Source organism: Rhineura floridana, chromosome 18 (assembly GCF_030035675.1).
Source record: "Rhineura floridana isolate rRhiFlo1 chromosome 18, rRhiFlo1.hap2, whole genome shotgun sequence".
Lineage (NCBI taxonomy): Eukaryota > Metazoa > Chordata > Lepidosauria > Squamata > Rhineuridae > Rhineura > Rhineura floridana.
The window spans coordinates 3063849-3087269 of record NC_084497.1 but is presented as its reverse complement, the minus strand read 5'-3'; the positions used below and the strand labels follow the sequence as shown (position 1 = coordinate 3087269).

Here is a 23421-nt window from a genome sequence, read left to right as displayed (position 1 = left end):
TAAGCCACTTTTGGTTCTCTGATCAGTGCACCATACGTTCAAACACCTGACTGTCACTTTCTCACTTAACGTCTCTGGTGCGCAGCTAAAACTGTAACCATGGTAAGCGAAGAGCTTCCTATCTTTGCAGCCAAAAAGTCAGGAAACTGAAGTGGCTCCGTCAGTTCTAGGAACAGAGGAAGGTGCCTTCACCAACTCAGTATTGCCTACTCTGATTGGCAGCAGCTCCCCAGGATTTTGGGCAGAGGGGGGCCTTTCTCATCACTGTACCACCTCATGGTTTAAAAAAACCAACACCCAAAGATATGGATTGAACCTATGGCCTTCTGCATATCAAGTAGATGCTCTGCCATTGAGCTGTGGGCACTTTCCTAAAGGCTGCCTGTAAGTGAGCCAGAAATGCATGGAAAGGCTTCAGTGGCGTCACTTCCCCCCTTTGAATCACCCAGAGCCGTGCTAAAATACCCACAGCATGTCCTCAGGGTGGTATTCAGTGCGAGTTTTACTCAGAGCGGACCCACTGAAGCTAACAGACACGACTGACTTAGGTTCATTCATTTCAATGGGTCTCCTCCGAGTAGGATTTAGTTGACTTCAACCCTCGGTTTCCAACCATGCAGGAGACAGAAAGGAAGGCCCTGCTACCTGTCCTCTGGATGGTCCTGATACCGGCTGCGATCTCTGTGGTCAAAAACGTGGAAGCGATCTTGCCGGCCGAAGTCAGAGTGGTAGCCCTCGTCCAGGGCCGCCCGCTTTGCATCGGGCCAATACGAGTCGTCACGCCTGCAAGGACAGAGCACGATCCAGCAACTCTTTGGAACTGTCAGCCCCCTCCCCAGGACATTTCTTAAAAAAAAACACACAGCACCAAACATGCACAACAGGCCACCGGCTCTACTCTGAGTAAACGCCACCCTTGGTATTTGCGGCGAGCCACTTTGGGCAGTCGATGAAACCAAACTGAGCCTGCTTCCGCCGCCCCTCCCCTGAGGAGCCGTGACGGTGGATTCAGGGCCACTCCTCTCACCTCCCATCCGCATCATACGGCCGCCTCAAAGCGGAGCGCCGCTCCTGCTCGTAGCGCAGCTGCTCGTGCTGCCGCCGCAGCTCCTCCCGCTCCCGCTGGATGCGCTCCTGCTCCCGCCTCCGCTCGTGCTCGATGTGCAGCCGCTCCCGCTCCAGGCGCTCCCGCTCCAGGCGCTCCCGCTCCAGGCGCTGCCTGTGGAACTGGAGCCGCTCACGCGCCCACTGGAGCTTCTGCTTCTCCCGGACGGCCTGGATGTGCTGCTTCCACTCACGGTGCTCGTGCTCCCTGGCCAAGACATGCACAGAGATACTTGGTTAGTCATCTCGGAAGAGTGAAATGCATGAAAAACCCATTGCTTTTGACTGGGGGTGGGCGAGGATTGCCAGGTGTTTCATTTTTAGTTATGTCAGCCTTCTGTTGTAACAACTGGCCTGGCCGCAGCCGGCAGGAAGGAATCCCATACAAGTGAGTGGAGGGGGCTGGCAGAGGAGCGATGGATCTCCCCCCCCCACCGGTCACCAGCCCACTTGGCAGAAAGCAATTTACTTTTTATAGTTTTTTACTAGCCGAAGCTAAAGCATCCTGCATTTCCATTATTATTTGTTGTTATCGTTAGTTTAACTAAACCGCCTTCTACAACTGTCTCAAGGCGATGAGTCTTAAAAAACAGCAAAAAACCCACACAGAACAAGCGCACAAAAGACACCTGATGTATTTAAAACAAAACACAATCAGCACCCATGGCAGAGACCTGTCTGTCCAGCTGGGAAAACCCGTTTTGAGAAAAAGTCTTCATTTGTTTCCGAGAAGTGCAGATAGCAGGAGCCTGTCGTATCTCAGCAGGGACACTATTCCAACAAAACAGGGGCAGCCACGCTGAAAGGCCAGCTCTTGTTCCAAGGAGCGGAATTTCCCCGTTCCATAGCCAGCATAGAGACATAAGCTACTCACTTCTTAGCGGGCTAGTAAGAACCGTCTACAGGGTAGTAACTTTCCTCTGTCTTTACAAAGGCTGAATTATATATTTTACTGTTAATTCTTCTTGTTGTGGCCTGGGTGGGGCTGGGAAGGAACTGGGGCGGAGTCTCCTTTACCTGCTTAAGTCATTTAAGCTGTGCCATGTGACCTTGCTTGTCCTGAGCAGGTGGAGGCAACCAAATGGGTTGAGAAATTTATATAAAAGCAGAGCTAAACAATCCAGCCCAATTTGCTGCTCTGGGAGTGGAGGGTGCGAAGCAAAAGATGAGTATTTCACTGCATCTCACACAGCTGGTCCACATCTGCTTTCCATTACCCCCCCCCCCAAAAAAAGACCTTGTCGTCCCCCCCCAGTAATACAAATTCTGATACCTGTACAAATTCTGCAAATAACGGAAGAACAGCGTACAATAATTTCTGTGGGTTGACTTTCATAAGCTGCTTTGAGACATTTTTTAAGTAAGTGACAAATAGATGTGATAAATAATAATGAGAGTAAAATAAATAAATAAGCCCCATAAGCCTGAAGTCGGCCAGTCGCTGTTCTAGGAGACGCGCTCAGTACACATGGGGCCCACAAGGCTTGGCCAGCACACCCCCACCAGTGAACTGGTTCCCCACCACAAAATGCTACCCAGCATGCCCTATTGTACAGTGGGGTGCTGTGACAGACAGATGAGTTGCCACGGAGAGGGTTCTGTTAAGAGAGGAATCAGGAAACGCCCTCCACTCTGTGGAAGAGAAGGGAAAACCCTGAGATCTTTCACACCTCGAGGAACTCTGGCACAGAGCTTGCAAGACTGACTGGGGGGGGGGGAAGCAGGGGAAGGGAAGTGATAAAGACCAATATAGAAGTGAATATATGAGCAGGGATGGGGCAGGGGGAGAGAAGCAACTCCTGGAGAGGAGAAATGTAATAATTACATGTCAGAAAAGACAAAAAAGGTACTCTGGCAACGTTTAATCAGTGGAACAGGAAAGAAAGGAAGAGCTTCACCAGCCAGCCTGTGCGCAGCCAGCTAAGAGGAAAATGTGTCAGACTTTTACATAATAAAGAGCCCTTTTAAAATATCTACTTGGAACAATGGCTGTGTTGGGGGGGGAATATGCAGAAAGCTTCACTTGGAAGCTGAACAATCCCCATTAAACCCGAGCAGATAGCACAGATGCCGAGGCAAATGACAACTGCATAATAGATAATGGCAACAGAGAGCGCAAAGTCATCACTGGATAATGATCTCCGGCTGCTTGCGCGAACACAGAACTATTTCAAACACGGGGTGGGGGGGGAGAGAGGACGTGATCAGCACTGTGCCCTATCACCATCCTCACCATGCATGAGAACAAGGGTGGAAACAAATGAGAAGAAGGAGGGTTATAAGCCCACACTTGAGCTCCCCTCTGTGAGGGTAGGAAGGCGATTCAGTTCCTTTTTCAGCCTGGCTGCAGACTTGAATCAATACGCTAACAGATAGCCCTCGGCCCACCGCCTGCACGGTGCGTCAAGGGACGCCTGCCTTTTGTGCTTCAAAATGTTTTTAAGAATTGGAAGGTACCACCTTCCACAGCACTGGCGGACCAATGGGCAGCCCGAGGGTTGGATGGGAGGCCCAGAAGCAGTTCTATCCTGCCTTCTGGCAACCCTGCTGGATTTTGAAGTCACGCTGTGGCAAAATTGTTGCCCGCCACTTTGCTTGTAAGAGCAGAGGGCAGAGGAAGAAATATTAGAGAAAGACGTTTCCCAGTTTTAAGAGGTAGCGTTTGTCTACGCTTGAGCATCTTCTCTCTTTGCTTGTGCCTAACCGCGGATGGCTAGGATGGCACGCATGTATCCAACTAAGCCACACTCACAGCAGACCCACTGAAATTAATGGACTTAAATTAGTTAATTTCAGTGGGTCTTTCCTGAGGTGGCAAACATTGGGTTCAGCTCCAAAAGCGCCGTTGTCATTCCAGGACTGTTTACCACTCAGAGGACTTAGTTGACCCGTGGTATATAAATATGATACATAAACAAACCATTAGGAGAGATTTGTATTTTAAGGCATCTGTAGCAGGAGTGGGGACTCTTGCAAGCTGAAAGTCACATTGTCTTGTGGGCAATTTTCGGGGGGTATTTGTATCCCATTTCTCAGCCAAAAAAAGGCTCCCAGAGTGGATTACTCAGTCAAAACAACACAATTTCAAAAGATACAACATGCAAGGGAAGAGGGACATGGAGGGAAGAGGAAAAAAGCAAACTCAGGCACCCATTCTTACAACGACCAGCCGGCACACAAATAGTTCCAGGGCACGAGATGCCCGATGGAGTTAGTCTTCCAGCAACGTTGACGGGAAGAGCCCTGCTTCCCGTCTCTCCCACTGAGGGAGTCTGGTGGCATGGCTACTGCCAGGGGGTGGGCATGGCCAGCGCTCAAAAAGCGGGCGGAGCGACAGCTGTGGCTTTGTTCCAGCCACCCAAAAACTCAGCATGCCGCCCCAGCTCGCACGCCTCTGCATGCAGGCAGGCAAGAGGCAGCATCATGGCTCAAAGAGGCATTCCAGCCAGGTAAGGGCTCTCACAGATGGGCGCAGAGCATGGCTGACAAAAGGGGAGGGGCAGCAGGCTGGCCAGGGAAGCCCAGAGGGCTGCATCCAGTGCACGGGGTCAGAGGCTCCCCGCCCTTGGTCTAGATAAAGGAGGAAACTGTGCCGGCCATTTCTGGGACAGGAGAATTCTGCAGCAGAAGGGGCGGGGGTGGCTCCAACCTACCTCCGCCGTTCCGTCTCTCGGATCTCTCGCTCCCGCTGCCTCTGCCGCTCCCGTTCCCGCTGCTCTTTGATTTTGTCAAAGGACAGAATGTCCTGTTTCTCTTTGCTCTCCGACTTGCGGTCGTGGCTCTTTGTGCTCTGAAGTTGGCAGTAAGGGGTAAGAAATAATGAGAGAGAGACGCATGCAGATGGGCCGTCCCGTGTCCATTTTTCTGCTGCGAGGATGAGCAGAGCGCATCGCCCTGCCCCATCGTTGCCTCTCCCTCCCTAGACAGTGCCAGGCGTAATCCACCCCACATTGCTGCCTTAAGGGGAGATCAGGATAGATCGCGTTTGAGAACATCTGTACAGCCCTGGCTGGGGAACATTAGCAGTCCATCTAGACCTGTGCCTGAAAACAGGGGAGCTCCAGCAAGTCACAAAGCAACAGAAGAGAGACCAGGAATTTGGGGGGAGGGGTCTGCTGAGGACCACCCTCGCCCCGGGATAACCTGTCATGGGGCATATCTACTGTAACGCGCTCTACGTGGGGCTGCCTTTGAAGACTGTTCGGAAACTTAAACTGGTACAAAGAGCTGCAGCCAGAGTATTAACAGGGGCTGGTTACAGGGACCATACAACTCCCTTGTTACAACAGCTCCACTGGCTGCCAGTCTGTTTCCAGTCACAATTCAAAGTGCTGGTTTTGACATTTAAAGCCCTATACGGCCCAGGTCCAGGCTATCTGTCAGACCGTATCTCCCTATACGAGCCTGCCCGGGCCCTGAGATCTTCAGGAGAGGCCCTTCTCTCAGTCCCAACACCCTCACAAGTGCGATTGGTGGGGACGCGAGATAGGGCCTTCTCGGTGGCTGCTCCTAGGTTCTGGAACTCCCTTCCTAGGGAGGCATGAATGGCCCCCTCATTGCCATCCTTCCGTCGGCAAGTAAAGACTTTTTTATTCCGACAGGCCTTTGGGATAGAAGGTGTTTAGGATTGGGCTTTACAAGGCTTGTTTTATTGTTTTACATTATTATCTGTATTATTTTAAATTGTTTTTAGATTTTTAAGTGCCTTTTACGGTTTTAAAGTTGTGCACAGTTTGATTGTATTTTAATTGTATGTTTTTCTATGTTTTAAACTACATGTAGTTCTATTTGTAAGCCGCCCTGAGTTCCAGTTTGGAAAAAGGGCGGGGTAAAAATAAAGTTTCATTCATTCATATCTTGTCAAGGAGGTAGGTGGCAGAGCCAAAAGTGGGTGGGCAGCCTCTTTTATTTCTGCCATCCCCCACTCTCTCTACACCCTTTCTGCTTCTCCCTTCCACCCTCTCTCTCTTTCTGACACCCTTTCTCTCGCATGCTGCCACCCTCTTTTTAATTCTTTCTTTCCAATGCCCACTTTCTTCTCTCTCTCTCTCTTTCTGACACCCACACAAAATTAAGACTAAGGGCCGCAGGCTTGCCCACCCGCACTTTAGAAGCACAATGGATGATGAAGCCTGAAGTTTTTATCTCTGGGCCCACCCCTTGCGTAGTCCACACGAGGGCTTTCATGCTGGCTCAGCTGTAGCCGTTTCAACTCCTGCAACACCATCCCATTATGCAAATGGTGACGAGGCACATGGTTTCTGTGCCCGCTCGGGGACAAGTGTGCGGGTTTATTTACTGGAGCTACTAAAGTGATGAGCCCGTCCTGTCCCCAGCTGCCCTTTTCTCAACACTATCCCATTTCAAGATGCCAAAGGAAATCTGAAGGCTTACTCTCTCTTTCGACGTGGTTGTGGTTTTCACACGAATAACCGGCTCTCCTTTGGATTTATCTATTATGACTGTCCGCTCTGTTCCTTGGCTTCCTGCAAGACAACAATGGATTGGGCACTTCGATCCTCCAGAACAACTGCAGAAATCAGGCAGAGGTCTGTCTTTCAATATTGGCCACGCTGGCTGGGGCTGATGGGAACTGGACTGGAACAGTATCTGGAGGGCCAACATCCCTTTAAATGTTTTACATTGAACAAAACTGATGGACCGTCAGGGAGAGATTCTTGGATGCTACCATTTGCCACGAACAAAGATAAGGGAGAGAACAACTCAAAGAAGACAAAATGAGAGAGGATCTACAAAGCAAAGCTCCAGCAAAAGTTAATATCCAAGACAGGGGGCAGAGTTGCCTTCCTGATCTTGTTCTTGAGAGATCAGTTAGGTTTGTTTGTATCTGGTGAACAAACCATTGCAAAAGTAAGAATCAGATACATGGGGTCTACATCTCCAGATAAAGCTGGATACTTCACAGGTGCTGGAGACAAAGTAATTTTTCTTAGCAAGTCAAGAGATGCTATGAATCGCTCAAATGAATGTGAGTCCAGTGATTCCCAAAGTTTCAGCAGCCAAGGCACATTCCCCGCCCGCCCAAACGAATTAAAGTTGAAGGTGCGTCTCACTGCATTGCCTGAAAAGTTTGCCTTTCATGTACACGAGTTACCCACCCTCAGAGGACACTACACTCTGCATTTCTGCACAAGCCACTGCTCTCTCCGGAGCAGCACATCATGTTGAACAACAACAGATAGCCTCTTCTGAAGGCAGATCATTCAGCTGCATCAGGAGCGACTGAATGATGCCATCACACACAGTGCAGAGATGTGACAGTGTTATGTGCCCCTCACCCCCAGCAAAAGCCAATCAGAAGTAGGCAAGGCCGGAGCTGCAGATCATGCAGAGATGTAGCAGGCAGCCTCTTTTGGGATTGTTTTGCACTCCCAGGAGTGTTTCAGTTATTTAATTTCTTCCTCTCAGCCGCTCTCACCACACACAGTAATTTGGGAATGACTGGTGTTAACACGTGTGTTGTGAATGCATTTTTTCAACTGCTCAGATGAAGCTTTCGCCGCTTCCTTTATTAAGTTTCAAATTCGTTAGCAAGAGCTTCCCCACAACACAATCCAACCACGCTTTTCTGTAAGAGTAGTGCGATTATCATTCAGAAAGCTACCCACCGTCCAACCCCACCCACATGTGAATGAATCAAGCTCATAGCAGGGCCTTAAATCAGTTTGTTTGTGCGTTTTTTTAAAAAAAATCAACTTGCATTACCTGATTTAATCGATCGCGAACGGTCTGAGGATCCCTTCTTATGCTCCTCCGTTTCTTTTCCTTCTTTCTCGTCCCTCTCTTCTGACTTTTTGGGGTCATCCCTTTTCTCTGTTTTTTCTTCTTTCTTAAGGCTGAGACACCTACAAGCAGAAGGATATTAGAACTAATTGTGTACACACACAAAAGGTAGCTCTGATGTAACCCTAAACTGGAGTTTCTGACTTTGGCTGTTTCAAACAGCCCACAGAACAAAAACAGCCAGGTGTTTGTACTGGTTCAGAGAAAGCAAACTACCAGTAGTTGAAAGTGGGTGCAGCTGGGGGCTGAGCATACCACATTGAATTATGAACATGAGAGGAGCCTGGCTGCTGGATCAGGCCAAGGGCCTCTCTAAGAAGAGCCTGAGCCAGATGCCTCAGCAGGAAGCCGACAAGCAAGACCAGAGCACTACAGCAGCCTCCCCTCTTGCGGCTTCCAGCTGCTGGTACTGAGCAGAATATTGCCTCCGACCATGGAGGGAGAGCCATTGTGGCCAGTAGCCACTGATAGCCTTCTCCTCCGTGAATATGGTTTAGGGTTACATTTGAAGCAGGCCGAAGGCAAACTGGGGAAGGAGGAAGGGTAGCGACGTGAGGGGGAATTCAACAGCAGGAAGTGCCCAAGTGCTACATACTAGGCTCTACTCAGAAATTAATAGAATGAAGCTAGTCACGTTTGTCCTCTTCAAGGGTAGGACAAAAGCTGGACACCACCCCAAGTCCCAATGTCCCAAGCAGACCACAGAACGCCAAGCCGTTTTGCCCAGTGCAAGTGCTGAGTCAGCGGCAGGGAAGATGTGCTCTTTCCGTTCAGGCTTTGCCATGAGAGAGCGCTTTATTTATTTTAAACCCCAAAGCCTGGCCCGCGAGGGAGGATTAAAAACCGCCACTTTACTTCTCCGACTTGGAGTCTGTCGAATGGCGCCTGTCCTTCTCTTTCTTCCCTTCGTTCTCCTTCTTCTCCGAGGGTGCCTTTTTCCCGGCAGGTTCATTTTTGGCCTGCAATGACGTGGAGGGAATTAGCGATGGTGCGTGCATGTGTGTTCACAAGTCAGCAGGGGCAGGCGATAAGAGGCTCCTCCTGGGCTGAACTGCTTCAGATGGCCAAACAGGCGAGGACATGATAACGCTCCTTCTCCACACACATAAGCACTTGCAGCCCAACGTGGAACGGTCCAGGAAATGCCTTGCCACAATTCTGCTGGCCAGAAACACCCTTCCTGGGTCACGCAGGTAGCAAAAAGGGAAAAAAACTTACTTTTTCCACAGAGATCATTTTCCCATGCAGTTCCGTTCTGTGCAGATGGCTGATGCATTTAGTCGCTTCTTCGGACGAAGACATGGTGACGAAGCCGTAACAGCGAGCGCCGGGGCTGCGTGCGTTGGTCACCACTTTTGCACCCATCACCTGACGGGGGAGGGAGAAAATGAAAAGTGGGTAATTCTGTCACAGCAAGGTCTGCAGCAGTCCAAAGTAATCGCCAACAGAGGGCAAATAAAAAGAATAGAAGCAAACAGAGACTCAGTTCTTCAGCCCAGGGCTCACATGGCTGCAATGCCACCAGATCACACCTCCACATGTGGTGGGAGTGTGGAAAAGCGATGCCTAGAAATTATCCCTTAAACCAGCCTTTCCCAACTAGTGGGCTACCAGATGTTGTTGGACCACAACTCCCATCAGCCTCAGCCAGCACTGCCAACGGTCAGGAAAGATGGGAATTGTGGTCCAACAACATCTGGAGGCTCACTAGTTGGGAAAGGCTGCCTTAAACTATTGAGAGAACCCCAGCTCTTTGAGGTCTCTGTACAGGGCACAACAGAGATCTTGCTGCCGTGGGCTCCCTTTCGGAGGAAGGCTGGGATGTAAATTTAATAAATAAATACTGCTGAGACACTGTCCGGCACCAGACGCAAATGCGTTCTGCACAGAGTGGGAATTGTGAAAAGATCAACATTTCTGGCAAGGAGTTTCATCATTAAGTTACACAACCTTGATAGCCAATACGCTACAACTCAATCGCTATTCTTCTCCTTTGTATTTTTTTACAAGAGGCACTGGCATGCATGTCCTGCCCTGATGGTTTTGTGAGAGAACGGTACATAAATACTTTTATAAATTAATAAATAAGATAGTTGCTGCTCCTGACTTAAGGAAGCCAAGCCTGTTTACATTCCCCAGCTATTTATTTGGGCTGGTTCTCAGTAAGGTGGGCAAAATCTACCAACAAGGAGAAAAAGAGGACGGAAGATCAGCAAAGACACTCACCCAGAAATGTAATGTAAAAGGCAATTTGAATGAAGACTGGCAGATTTAATACTTTTCAGCCTTGTTTTATTTCTGAAAAAGTCTTACCTTCCCATATTTGCTAAACAGGTTCTTCAGATCAGTAGCTCTGGTTGAAGAGGAAAGCCCGCTAACCCACAGATTTCTGCCAGAGCTACTACTGGCACGACCTAAGTTGGAAATGGAGAGGAGAGAAAAGACAATTGTCTGCCTCCAAAAAGAAAAGACAGCATCACAAAAACGAACAGCCTGGGAAGTTATGGGTTGCCTTCAACTAAAGCCCTACTCAGGGCAGACCCCCTGAAATGAATGAACTTAAGTTAGTCATGCCTATTAACTTTAATGGGTCTACTCTGAGTAGGAGTAGCACAGAATGCCACCCAGTGTTTGGTTATGACCCACCTGAGAGCTCAACTGTTCTGATTTCGGCACTAAGATGTTGTGATTTGCTTGGAGGCCTTCAGGTGACTAACAAAACCAATAAATAATTCAAGACTCTTTCATGTTTACCAGGTTATTTAGTGGTAACTTTGATATTCAACCTGAGTCATGCTTGGAGTAGACCCACTGAAATTAACAGACACAATTAATTGAGCTCCATGTCAATGGGTCTAGTCTTAAGTGCAGCGTAGCTGGATACAACCCACTACCTGCAAATAGGATTGGAGATGATGAGCCAATCGGCTCAAAAAGCTCTGGAATTAGGACTTGTTCTTCTGCGGCCTTTCCCAGCCTTTGGGGTCTCCAGATGTTGTTGGACTACAACTCCCATCAGCCCTAGCCAGCATGGCCAATGAATTATGGGAACTGTTAGTGCTGCAACATCTAGGGACCCAAAGGTTGGGGAAGGCTGTTCTACAGCGTTAATAAATTCTTCTTTGTAACCCCTCGTGTGTGTGTGTTAGTGAGTGAGTGAGAGAAAGAAAGAGAGAGTGAGAGACTGATTTGCAGAGCTGCCTTCTTGTTCTACCATCCCCATTTCTTTGCTAAAGAACAGCTCTGTGCAAATGTCAATTCACTGTGTGGGGCGGTGGGTGGTATTCTCAAACAGAAGAGGAGCCCCACCGGACCAGACCAGCAGCCCATCTGGTCCAGCATCCTGTTCTCACAGTAGTCATTCCGATGTCCGAATAGGAAGCCCACAAGGAGGATTGCAAAACAGCACTCTCCCCATTTCCTGTGGTGGCTGGTGTGGCGGAATGCAGGGAGCCCAAATAGTAGTCCGAATCAATGACAGTAATACTTCAAAACGACTCCTCCAGGAACCAAGCTCCTTTTAAGGAATGATTTTTTTTAAAGGTGAAACTGACCATAAACTTTCAAGCCTGCCACTTTGCTTTAAGGTGAAACTGACCACCCTGTCTCTTTGCTGTCAATAAACTGACAAGCCTGTGGCTTGGCTTTGCCAGGGTGAAACTGACAGGCCTGTGCCTTTGCTTCCTATTAAAGAGATCTCTTGCTTTCTCCCAGGGCTGGGGAGGGAAGGATCCAATATGATTCAGAAGGGGAATGGGAAGGTGCTGGGCAGGCACCCTTTGAAGCCCCTGTTGAAGCTGTCCAACCATCTATGAGTGGATGTAGAAGCCTATCCCTATTCTTTCCATGTTATTCCTACCTCTGGTACCAAAATTTCTGTTAAAGAATATCCAGGAACGCATCTGCTTTGTTGATTGAGGTATTACTGAAATTCTTGCTTTGCCCCCATGCTCTTCCCTGCTGAGGTCTACAAGAGCAACACTGGGGCAGAAGAGGAGCCACTGGACTGGGCACAAGTTGTTTTTTTTAAAGGTGCCTTTAGGATGTTTTGTTTTGATGCATTCTTTAAAGATGTTTTCCTTATGTTTTAAAGTCTTGGATTTTAAGATGTTTTAAAGTGCTTTTAGTGTTTGTTTGCCGCCCTGGGCTCCTTCTGGAAGGAAGGGATATAAATTTAATAAATAATAACAAATAAGTAAGTAAGTAGGAAGACAGGCAGGGAGGAACTGGCTGATGGAAGACTTGGGTCGGTGGGGCGACTTCTCAGTTGCCCTAACAAGCCAGCTTCCACTCTCCATTTCTGTCCCCCAGTAGCTGATGTAGACAAGCAAATGGCCTCTGATAACGCAGGTAGTACACAGGCATTATGACCAGCAGCCAATGATAGCTTTATCCTCCATGAATTTTTGGGAAAAAAGAGGAATAGCTGAAACCTACCCTTCTCATCCTTTGAAGCAGTTTTGGCCTCTGCATCCTTATTAGAGCTAAAGACAGGGATGGGGGGGGGAAAAACGAAGAACATTATTCAACAAGAAACAGGCCAAGTGAAAAAGAGCAGGCAAGGCTGCATGATCAGATACCTACCAGAAAAAAAAATTAATTGTGAAAGGAATTAACCCTTTTGGGGCGGGGATTTTTAAAAACTCAACAATGAGGTCAGAGATGACCAAACAGAGCTAGTGCTTATATAGGATAAAGGCTGAGAGTTCAACTTGGAAGACTGCGACATAAAATAAAACTCTTAATTAGAACGGAAGTCTGGGGAGGGGAAAATATCGAGCCACCTTCTACAAAAACGTGTGCAAGGACAACTTAAAATAAACAAGAGACTTTATGTAGAGTAAGCTATAATCTGGTTAAGGCCCTCGCAAGAGGGTCTTTTGAGGAAATCGCAATACGTGTGCATTTGTAAATAACCAACAAGGGAGGGGGGAAAAAGACAGCATCTGGTCTAAAAACGGGAGAAAAAACAAACCTCAGGTTTTGATCACCACCCTCTTGGGCAGAGGACTCTTCCTCACAATTAGCCTTGGCTTCCATCTTCTCGTCATCTTGGCTAACCCCTTGGGAACCTGCGTCCTTCTCCGCAGTTTCCTCACTACTGGCTTCCAGAGTCTGGGCTGCTGTGCTAATCTCACCTCCTCCTCCTCCTCCTCCTCCACCACTCCTCCTCTCTACCGCTAAAGAGTCAGAGTCCAGGTTAGCTTCCTCTACTGCCTCTTCGCCCGGCTCCCCTTTGGCTACCACTAAATGCTTCGCTTCCTCCTCCTCGCTCCTGGCCGCAGCCCGGCCTGACTGGCTGTCCGTATCTAAAAGATCTTCTCCGTCCGATTGGGCGGCGGCGGCAGCGGCCGGCGCGTCTTCCTCTTCCTCCGCTTCCGTTTTGACCGGCAACGAGATCTTCGCTTCCTGTGCCTGCTCTGCTTCAGAAGCTTCTTCTTTAAGGGGATCAGATTTACAAGTGTCACCCAAAATGTCGAGCATTTTCTCATTTTCTATGGATTTAACAGGAATAGAATGGCACAAGGTTTAATCACCAGGGAAACACAGCAAAGACAAATGCGGAACGGGCATGGCTGCCAGGCTAACACTGAGAGAGAACGGCTAAGGGCTACACAGAGACTGGAAAGCTCCTTGGGGATATCACATTCAAATGCCTAAAACTAACTGCAGTCTAACACGCCTCTCAGAACACTGCCTGAAAAGAGAGGAATAAAACCTTTTATATGCAACATTCCCAGGTCGCTCCTCGTTTATCTTCATGTAGTTGCATAGCTTTTTATTCTTTCCTCCAGAAATGAGCTTCCAAAGTCCAAGATTTTTATACCGAAAAGCACCAATTCTTTCAGACAGTTCAGCTTCCAGACTTTTTTTAAAACTGAAATTCTTTCAAGGAGACTTAGTCCATAAGTGAACACCAGGAACAACTCCAGATGGGAATGAGAAGACAAGTGTAGTTCAGAAAGCAGGTTATTTCCATGACTGACCCATCTCTTCTGTCTTCCAAGAATCTGCTTCAGGATTTCAGGCCCTGCCTTTACGCTCAACTGTACTTCTCTATTCAGTGTTACAGAACCCAAGGCGCTGGGTGATATCACAAGATCTGCTCTGCACAAGGGGAATTGCTCCCTGTTAGGCTCAGCATACTCCCTGGTTAAGGGATTTAAAACAAACCATTCCTCTCTCTTGAAAGATTGGCCTTGTGTAAAATAAGGACAGTGTGGCTATGGCAGATCTGGTGATATGACCAGGTTTCCAATCTCTGTGTCTTTTGGTTTCATTTCATTTGTGTGTGCGTGATTTGGATTGTGCACCAGTTAGCATAAGTGAGCCACAGATACTATTAGTGGAATAAAACCCCCAAAAATTCAAGGGATTTTGTGTGCAAAACCTACGTGGAAGGTTAGGGGCCAGGGACAGCAAGTTGTTGGTGATGCTATTTTTTTAAAAAAGAACAGTACCTGATTCCAACGGAAATTCTTCAAGTTCCTATTAAAATCATGATTAAAAAAAAAGGGGGGGAAACAAGGAGAATGTTACAAAACTCTGCCATATGGCAAGATGAAAGATAAAAACTGGGGAGGCCAGAGTTAATAACTGCAACACTGCCAGCTCATTTTAAAAACCCCAGCAATAATCCTAACAGGCTGCACCCGCTAGATCCCAGGAAGACTGGAGAGATGAGAAATGAGGCAGTAGGAGGCAGCACCTCCCTCTCAGGGAACAAAGGGTCTCCCAGGGAGAGAGCACTACTTCAAAATGGCAAGCACCAAAGGGGTGGGGAGGCTACTCCTCTGCTTGGCTTGGGAGCATTTGCCACTTGTGCCCCCGCCCCCATACCGCAGCAGCATCCACCAGGCTCCACCCTGAAGCTCCTGACACAGCCAAAGAGGCCTCAGGTGTCCTTACCAGGCTCCGCCTCAGTTTTATCAGGCCCCTCCTGCAAGATCTGCCAGGCACCGGCCCTTACCTCACAAGTTCCACCCCCTACATTTTCAGGGGCTGAGCCTTAGCAACCCTATAAAACACTGGCCACGTTGCAACTATAGGGGAAACCCTTCATCACGTAGCCTTCTAGATGCTTTGGGTGGGGAGCAGCCCAGCCATCAGTATCAAGCAGTTGTGGTGCCCAAGAGCAGCTTCCAACCCGGAATGTGCGGCACCACCTGGCCTCGCCCACTTTGGGCTCTGACCCACCCCCTGGTGTGCAGCCCTTAAGTCACCCCCAAGGGAGGGCAGTCCCCCGGACAGAAGTAAGGTTTCCCCAACCCCTCCTCTCGACGTATAGACCATGTATTTGCTTCAGCCAGAAAGTACAGAGCTAGCTTTTTGTTGGATTTTTCAATAAATGGTTTTAGAAGAAAAGAAGTTACCTTCACATTTGTAACATCAAAGGATGCCAGATCTAGAGTGCTTCTGGCATCTTCGCCTTCCACCTAAAAGCAGTAAAACAACTTCAGTCGTCCTGTAAAAGCCACCGCATCGTCATTTGAAAACCACGCCTCAATGAGAAATCTGGGAGACCCAACTGCTTTTTAAGTTGCCTCCTTATCTCCCCTCCACTACCACCCCCCAAAAACAACAACAACTGGGAATCAACAAATATTTACTAGCTCCTTAAGAACAGCAACAAATGAAGCTGGGAAATTTAAAAAAAAAAGGATGGAAAATGACAACCTATTCTTGCTGCAAAGGCTAGCGGGGTTTTGATGGGGTTAATGGGGAAGGGCTGTAGATCAGCGATAGAGCAGCTGCCTGGCATGCAGAAGGCCCCAGGGACAATCCCTGGCAGCACCGGCCTGAAGCCCTGGAGAGCCGCTGCCAGCCTGTGTAGGCAGCACTGAGATGGATGGACCAACGGTCTCACTAAGGCAGCACCCATGTTCCTCTCTCCCGGCCACAAAGGATCATGGTTTTATCTCCAGGGGACACTCTAGGCTGCATTCAACTAAGTCCTACTCAGAGCGGGCCCATTAAAATTAATGAACCTTACGTCTGTTCACTTCAATGGGTCTACTCTGAGTAGGACTAGCACTAGCCCTTTGCCATCAGATCCCTCTCTCTACACCACCTTTCACATATTAGTGTCACACCTTATCTGTTGTGTTTTCAGCACCTACTGGAAACCCTCCTCTTTCAACAAGCCTTTTAAGTGGGGATCTTTATCCCCAGTGCGGATCTGCATTTTAATTGCTTTTAGGGTGGTTTTAAGGTATTTTATTGCTTGGTGTTTGCTGCCCAGGACACCTTTGGGAGGAGGAGGAGATATACATATAATAAATAATATACAGCGTTGTATTCAACGAAATCCTGTTAAGGAATCTAAGTTGGTCATGTCTTTTAATGTCAGTAGTCTACTCTGAATAGGTCTACTGTTGAATACCATCCATTGGGTTGTATTCAAATAAGTCCTACTCAGACCCACTGAAAGGAATGAGCTAGTCATGGCTATTAATTTCAATGGGTCTTCTCTGAGTAGGGCTAGCACTGAATACCACCAACAGTAAGAGGAGACCTGTGTTAGCAGGCAAACATGCCACTTGCCAAAACAGCCCCCCAAATTAAAAGCTTAGAAAAGTGTTGCTTTTAAGAAGCAGGACCTAAAGGTACCAATGGTGGGTGTGTCTGAGACCCCAGCAACATTAACCCCCATAGAAGGCAGGGAAGCCTTTTGACGCAGGTTGAGGCTGGCAAGAAGGCTGGCTTCACTTTTTGACAGCTACATTGGACTTTGAAGTGTGTCACAAAGGATTCGCGGTGTGCGTGTGCCAAAATAAGCCCCGATAAGCCTGCAAGGAACCCCTTCCCTGGGTTCCCAAGAACACAGTATTAAAAGCTGCTGCCCCAGTGGCCAGCTGTGCACGTTTTGCCACAGCCAACTTTTCACCATTGTGGAGCACATGTACGTATGGAGCACTCAGACATGGCCACGGCATTACAATCGCGACCCACCCAAAAGCGACCTTTCTCTAGCGCATTCCATATTGCACAAATAAAGACTTGCAGGGGTAGGATTCAGGCCTGCTTCTCCCAAATCCAAATGGTCCCTGAATTAGGATAGTATCTGCCCTTCCATGCCACAAGACCTTGGACAGGTTAAAATGCCTGATTTTATTAGTACTACTACCACCACCACCAGCCCTTCACCCTGAGGTTCCATGGCAGGTCACAACAATTTAAAGCAACTGAAATTTACTAACTGAAATCATCGCACTGGATTGGGTGGGGGTGGCATCCTAATTCTAAACACTACATTTTGGCATGAGGCTCACAAACGAAACTTCCCAACTGAGGAGGTTAAGAGCTAGATCACAAACTCGCTTAAACCCAAATACTTTCCCTTAAAGGGATTATAGGTTGGGCACCTGCGGTTTGTATCTATCTAACCTCTACTCAGAGTAGACCCAGTGAAGTTTAATGGGCCTAAGTTAGACGTGTGCATTGATTTCTATGGTCTACTCTAAGTAGGATGAGCACTGGATACAGGCCCTCCACCACATCTTTTTTGTTAGATGGGGAGGAGCTAAGCTGGTTCTCATAGAGTTTCTTCAGAGATCTCTGGATCCTAAGGAGAGCAAACAGCTCCCTCGCAACCATTCGGCTCAACCAAGTCATGAGCTGGGCTGCAATCGGTGTAGACCTCTGCACCCATCCTGCAGGGACTATACACAGGAAGATGAGCGTATGGAAATGCATATGGGAGGAAAACAAACTAACAAAGCCTTTCACTATATTTTTAAAGAAGTATATCTTTCTGGAGTCTTTCTGCCACACACAATGTTTATGATGCATGCATTTAAAGCTTCTATGTTTCAGGCAAAAAATGCCATGGCTTTGGGGACACACATGCATACACACACACACGAAGGGGGGGGGATGAAATGGGATTTTAAAAAAATCCTAAATTATTTCCACTGTTTTAATTTGAGAAAATAAATAAATAAAGGTTGTGGCGATTATTCATCTGATCCCGCACATATTTTTTATTTTAATTTATTTTCAAAGAGATGCATACCATGGCTACTGGTATCTCTCTCGACTCTTCTTTAATGTCTGACAAAGTTGGAGGTGCCTCTACAGGACATCCTGAAAGCTGTTCTGGACGTTCTTGCCTTTCTGCACCAGCATTTTCTTTACTATCAGAGGGGGAGTCAAGTCTACTATCAGCACAGTCATCTACACCACTGCCGTTATCTATTTCAGCTTCATCTAACACACTAATATCCATCATGTCAATATCCTGCAAGTTATCCAAACTTGCTTCAATATCCTCCTGCGGAAAGAAAAAAAAAAGGCCATATATATAATTTGCTGTCAGGACCCCAACGCAGAACTGTTGCTTTGCAGCTGCAAGGCGAAGCTAGCTGTACCTGCCCATCTCCGGAGTCATCCTCAAGGCTGTTGCCTTCAGCTCCCTCTTCCCCCGGTCTACGCCCTAACAAAATAAGAGTCATTAAACACACATGCATATACACCCAAGAAAGGATGGCTATTCAATACTTCTCCTGCAATGCAAATGAAAAATGTAAGGAGGGTTAGGGTATAACTAAGACTTAATTCTTACAAACGACTCTGGATCCAACACACGACATGACCAAGATCGGTCAATGCCACGTCTACTCCTGCAGTCTTCACTTTATCTCAGACCTGGGACCCAACTTTAACCCAACAAGCACTCAGAGAGCCATTCCTTAATTATTTTTTTTACCATGTATTTGCATGGTGGGCCCACTAGTCCAAAAAGGTTGGCATACCCTGCAGTAATGCGCCTCGACTGCCACCTGCTGAAGAACAACGGCCTACTCCAAATAAAAAATAGCTGCCACAAATAACCATAAAGAAATCCCACCAATGGGCAAAATCAATCAATTCACTTGCCATGGCCAATTTCATACGCTGCTAGTTGCTGCTTTGGAAATATGTTATTTGATCGTTTTGAATGACTAATTGTCAGTCGCCTAGACACTACAAGGCAGGCAACTCATAAACTGAATACATACAGCAGATGAGGTGGTAAATGTCTTTCTATGCTGCTTCAGATGGGGGGGGAAGAGGCAGATAACTAAATGCTCCTCTATATAACAATTTTCAGCTAGAATCCTTCCCCTTGATGTCACAGTTTTTTATATGGAGGGTGGTATTCAGTGCTAGTCCTACCCAGAATAGACCCATTGAAATTAAAAGACATTACTAATTTAGGTTCGTTAATTTCAATGGGTCTACTGGAAGGAGGGCTTAACTGAATACAACCCACAAGGTTTTGTTTATAGAGAGCTATAGACAGGAAACAGCGGGAAATCGAAATGGACTGCCTTCAAGTCGATCCCGACTTATGGCGACCCTACGAATAGGGTTTTATGGTAAGTGGCATTCTGTGGGGGTTTCCCATTGCCTCCCTCTGAGGCTGAGAGGCAGTGGCTGGCCCAAGGTCACCCAGGGAGCTTCGTGGCTGTGTGGGGATGCGAACCCTGGTCTCCCAGGTCCTAGTCCAACACTCTGACCACTACACCACACTGGCTCCTAAACAGGAAACAGTGGAGGCCTCAAAACGTATTTGCCACCTTGCCCAATCTTACGCTTGCGTACTGGGGAGCAAAGCCCCACTGAACCCCATGGGATTTCCTTTCAAGGAAAAATGCACTGGACTGAGCTGCAGGTTGCTTCTGCCGGATGCAACACTGTATGCAGAGTCACAGGATTAAGCTTTTGGGTGATGTGGGGAACTCCTGAGTACAGCCAAACTGCAATTTCCTCCCCATACCTGACCACACAGTCACAGGTCTTGAGCAAGTACTCTGTGTGTGTGTGCGCTTTGGGGGGAAGCACGGACACCCGGCTTCTGCAGGTGAGTTAGCCATCCACACCCAAAAAGACCCCCCCCTTCCTTCACCTACCTTTGCTGCTCCTCTTGGGCGCCTTCTTGGCAGTCATTTCCGACACCACTGGAATCTCTTCAGGGTCTCCCCCTTCCTCCTCAACAGCCTGTGAAACAAATGCAAAAACCAGTGTTGCTATTTGCTGGACGTGTTCGGATGCAACTCAGCTTATTGGGTGCATTTGCATATGGGGATAAAGTAGAGAGAGAGAAAGGAACCTCCTCGCTTCCTAGACTGTCTCTCTGACCTTCCTTCCGCAGTAGGCTGATATTCTTAGGGTTGCTGACCTCATTATCTGACTCCTCCCTTCTTTGTCCTACCTCGGAGAGGAGACATCTTCCTCCCCATCAGCAAGAGGGCAAAGAGCAAGCATGTCTCTTTGCACCCCCAACTTAGTTACAACTAGGAGCTCTTTCCCATCAAGTATGTATTTCCTTGTAATGAACTGAGCTTTCTTATTTTCCAAAAATCAGGAGTCTCAGTGTGATTACATCCAAGTACAGGACGCTCCTCAGGCAAGATTCACACACTCAGCTCAGACACTGCTGTTTGCTACTCTGCCAACAGTATGAAGGCTTCATCTTCAGGGCAATTATGCCACCCTTGGGAGGACAACCGAGATACGTTCCAGGGTTTGAGAGCAGCAATGATCAGGTGGCAGCACACCCTCTCATGTTGCAGCGAAGAGAGATATCGGTGCAGCATAGGGTTATCATTCAACTATATCAGAATGCACCCAAGTTAATGTCTATTAGCTTCAATGGGACTACTCTGAGTAGGACAAGGATACCTCCCACAGTGAGTGCTAACAGACTGAGTTTCAAATCAGGAAGTTTCCTGTTCAGATCTTGGCTCCGTTAGGAACTCACTAGGTACCACTTAATTTTTCCATAGAAAATGTACTGTTTCATAATTCCATTTGTAATAATGAGTGGATGCCAACTGCAACATTGGCAAAGTTTTTAGTGCCGTTTTCTAAATATAATTAAAAGCATGGTAAATGAGATCTGGCTCTAAGGCATTAAGAACGTTCTCTGAAAACAAATTACCTTAACTTGCATAGGGGAAGAAATATCCAGAACATTTTCCAGGAAATTCCCCAATTCAAAATGTCCTGGAACATCACCGGGTGAGGTACTTTCTCTCAGCCTCAGTGCCATCTTTCCCCCACCCCACCCCATAACCTAATTGAGAACGTGGGGGATAAAATTGCTGCTTTAGGTCAATCTGCTGACATTGTTCATTCAGAGCCTCCCCAAGCACAAATCGAGCACTTGATAGAAAGCAGAAGCCTTGCACACCACTAACTTGCATGCAGATGCACTGCACCTTTAAATGCTTAACCTTCCTGCTAGAACACTCCGCTCCTTTTCCTTGGTTTCTAGCCACAGCTCTCACTTCTATCCCAGGGAATGAACACACAAACCAACAAAGAGTCTTGCAGCACCTGGACTTTATTGTGGCATTAGCTTTTGTAGAGTACCCTAGAACAGATGCGTGAAGGGTTGGCATATGGATGGAAATCACCAGGAGATCTGAATTCTACCAGTCTGGCTAGAAGTAAGGGCAGCAGTTTCTAATCCTGCTACAGGTATTTATCAACAGTGCCAAATTGTTGCCAGTCACTGCTGTTGTGAACAGTTGTTTGTCAAACAGTATTTCATGTTTTACAAACACATCCACACACACAGACGATCAGAGGACAAAATGCACAAGTGTGTGTTTACAATTTTTCCTTCTGTGTATGTGCATCTATATCCCACCTGCCAACTTGACAGGTGGGAGGGAGCAACCCACCTGTCAATCACATGACATCATTTTGATGCCACATGATTTGCAGTTAAAATCCACTACACAGGGTTTCCAAACTGGGGAACCACAGCACAAGGGGTGTTGTCAGCCCTATGCTTCGCAAGCATCAATACCCTTCTCCTTTCCACCTCCAAGGTCTGAGGGGGAAAGGAGCCATGAGAGGTGGCTTCAAAGAGCAGCACTGGGAGGGGGAAGCAGTATCCACTGAACGCGCCAGGCAAGCTCCTACCACCAGCTGTCCAACTGTAGATTTTGGAAGGGCTTTTTTCCTGGTCTTTACTGTAACTAGGCCAGAATAAGTGCAATTGAAGTCATCATTCTTCTCCCCGCCCGCTCAGTTTGTCTCCCTTGTGAATAGTTTTATACTGCAAGCTCTTTGGGGCATGGACCTACCCCATACTTTTTTTTTCTGCACAGATGGTGCTATATATAAGGATGATGGGTGGTATTCCATGCTCTTCCTACTCAGAGCAGACCTACTGAAGATAATAGGCATGACTAACTTAGGCTCATTAATTTTAATGGACCTCCTCCAAGCAGGACTTACTTGAAGACAACCCAATGATTATTGGCACCATGTACATAGATGGTGACTATTATATATTTATTTATTAAATTTATATCCCGCCCTTCCTCCTAGAAGGAGCCCAGGGCGGCAAACAAAAACACTCTAAAACATCTGAAAAACAAAATACTTTAAAACATAGTAAAACAAAGCATCTTTAAAAATATCTTTTAAAAACCTGTCTTTTATATATACACACATTTATGTATGCGTACATAATATATATATGCGCAATGTGTGTGTATATAAATGTGTTTGTGGGTGCAATTTATTTATTAGATTTATATTCCTGCCCTTTGTCCTAGGAACCCAGAGCAGCAAACAAAAGGACTAAAAACACTCTAAAACATCTTAAAAACAAAAAACTTTAAAACATATTAAAACAAAGCTCTCTCTTTCTACACACACACAGATATACGTATGCAATATGCGTGTACTGATAGGCATTTGTGTGTGTATATGTATGTTTACTGCCTTCAAGTCGATTCCGACTTATGGCGATCCTATGAATGGGGTTTTCATGGTAAGCAGTATTCAGAGGAGGTTTACCATTGCCTTCCTCTGAGGCTGAGAGGCAGTGACTGGCCCAAGGTCACCCAGTGAGGTTCAGGGCTGTGTGGGGATTTGAACCCTGGTCTCCCAGGTCACAGTCCAACACTCTAACCACTACGCCACACTGGCTACATTATTTATTATTTTTATAGCCCCACCCTTCCTCCTAAAAGGAGCTGAGAGCAACAAACAAAAACACTGAAAGCACTTTAAAACATATTAAAACAAACATCTTTAAAAACATCTCTCTCTACATATGCACATATACATATATACACGTTATGCACTGTGTGTACAATATGTATAATTTTTTTAATTTGTGTCCCTTCCTCCTAGAGGGAGCCCAGAGCAGCAAACAAAAGCACTACAAACACCCTAAAACATCTCAAAACCAAAGCATCTAAAAAAGTTAATTCCAACACAGAGCGGGATAAGGTCTCCACTTTAAAAGGCTGTTGCTGTCGTGCCACAGTAACAATGACGCCAAAGCACCAGCAAGCGGTGGCAATTGTTATTTATTACATTTATACCCCGCCTTTCTTTTCATGATTGAAACCCAAGGCGGTGGTCTCCCTTCTAGGCAATGACTAGACCTGACCCTGTTTAGCTTTATGTGCCTTCAGAAGTGAGCCCTGAAGGATGGGCTCCGACGGAGCGTCTACACAATTCTGAGTCTATGGTCCACTGGCGGGAGAAATGCCGGCAGCG

At 47.2% G+C, this 23421-nt stretch overlaps 1 protein-coding gene across 3 annotated transcripts in view; it reads right to left on the bottom strand.

Moving 5' to 3' along the window:
* LOC133372535 (scaffold attachment factor B1-like) overlaps positions 1-23421 on the bottom strand; it is a 31242-nt gene that overhangs the window by 5778 nt on the left and 2043 nt on the right. The window contains exons 1-16 of one of the 3 annotated variants that reach the window (XM_061601295.1): positions 23312-23406; positions 19803-19890; positions 18279-18343; positions 17924-18181; positions 15282-15344; positions 14370-14397; positions 12884-13403; positions 12346-12392; positions 10222-10322; positions 9127-9276; positions 8764-8867; positions 7831-7970; positions 6499-6590; positions 4758-4894; positions 1028-1312; positions 646-783 (exon numbers count right to left, since the gene is read on the bottom strand). In XM_061601295.1, the coding sequence (XP_061457279.1) occupies positions 646-783; positions 1028-1312; positions 4758-4894; positions 6499-6590; positions 7831-7970; positions 8764-8867; positions 9127-9276; positions 10222-10322; positions 12346-12392; positions 12884-13403; positions 14370-14397; positions 15282-15344; positions 17924-18181; positions 18279-18343; positions 19803-19839 (2165 nt within the window). In that variant the 5' untranslated portion in view covers positions 19840-19890; positions 23312-23406. Of the gene's footprint in view, positions 1-645; positions 784-1027; positions 1313-4757; positions 4895-6498; positions 6591-7830; positions 7971-8763; positions 8868-9126; positions 9277-10221; positions 10323-12345; positions 12393-12883; positions 13404-14369; positions 14398-15281; positions 15345-17923; positions 18182-18278; positions 18344-19802; positions 19891-23311; positions 23407-23421 lie in introns of those variants that run through there. The other 2 variants (XM_061601294.1, XM_061601296.1) reach the window with 2 other exon arrangements.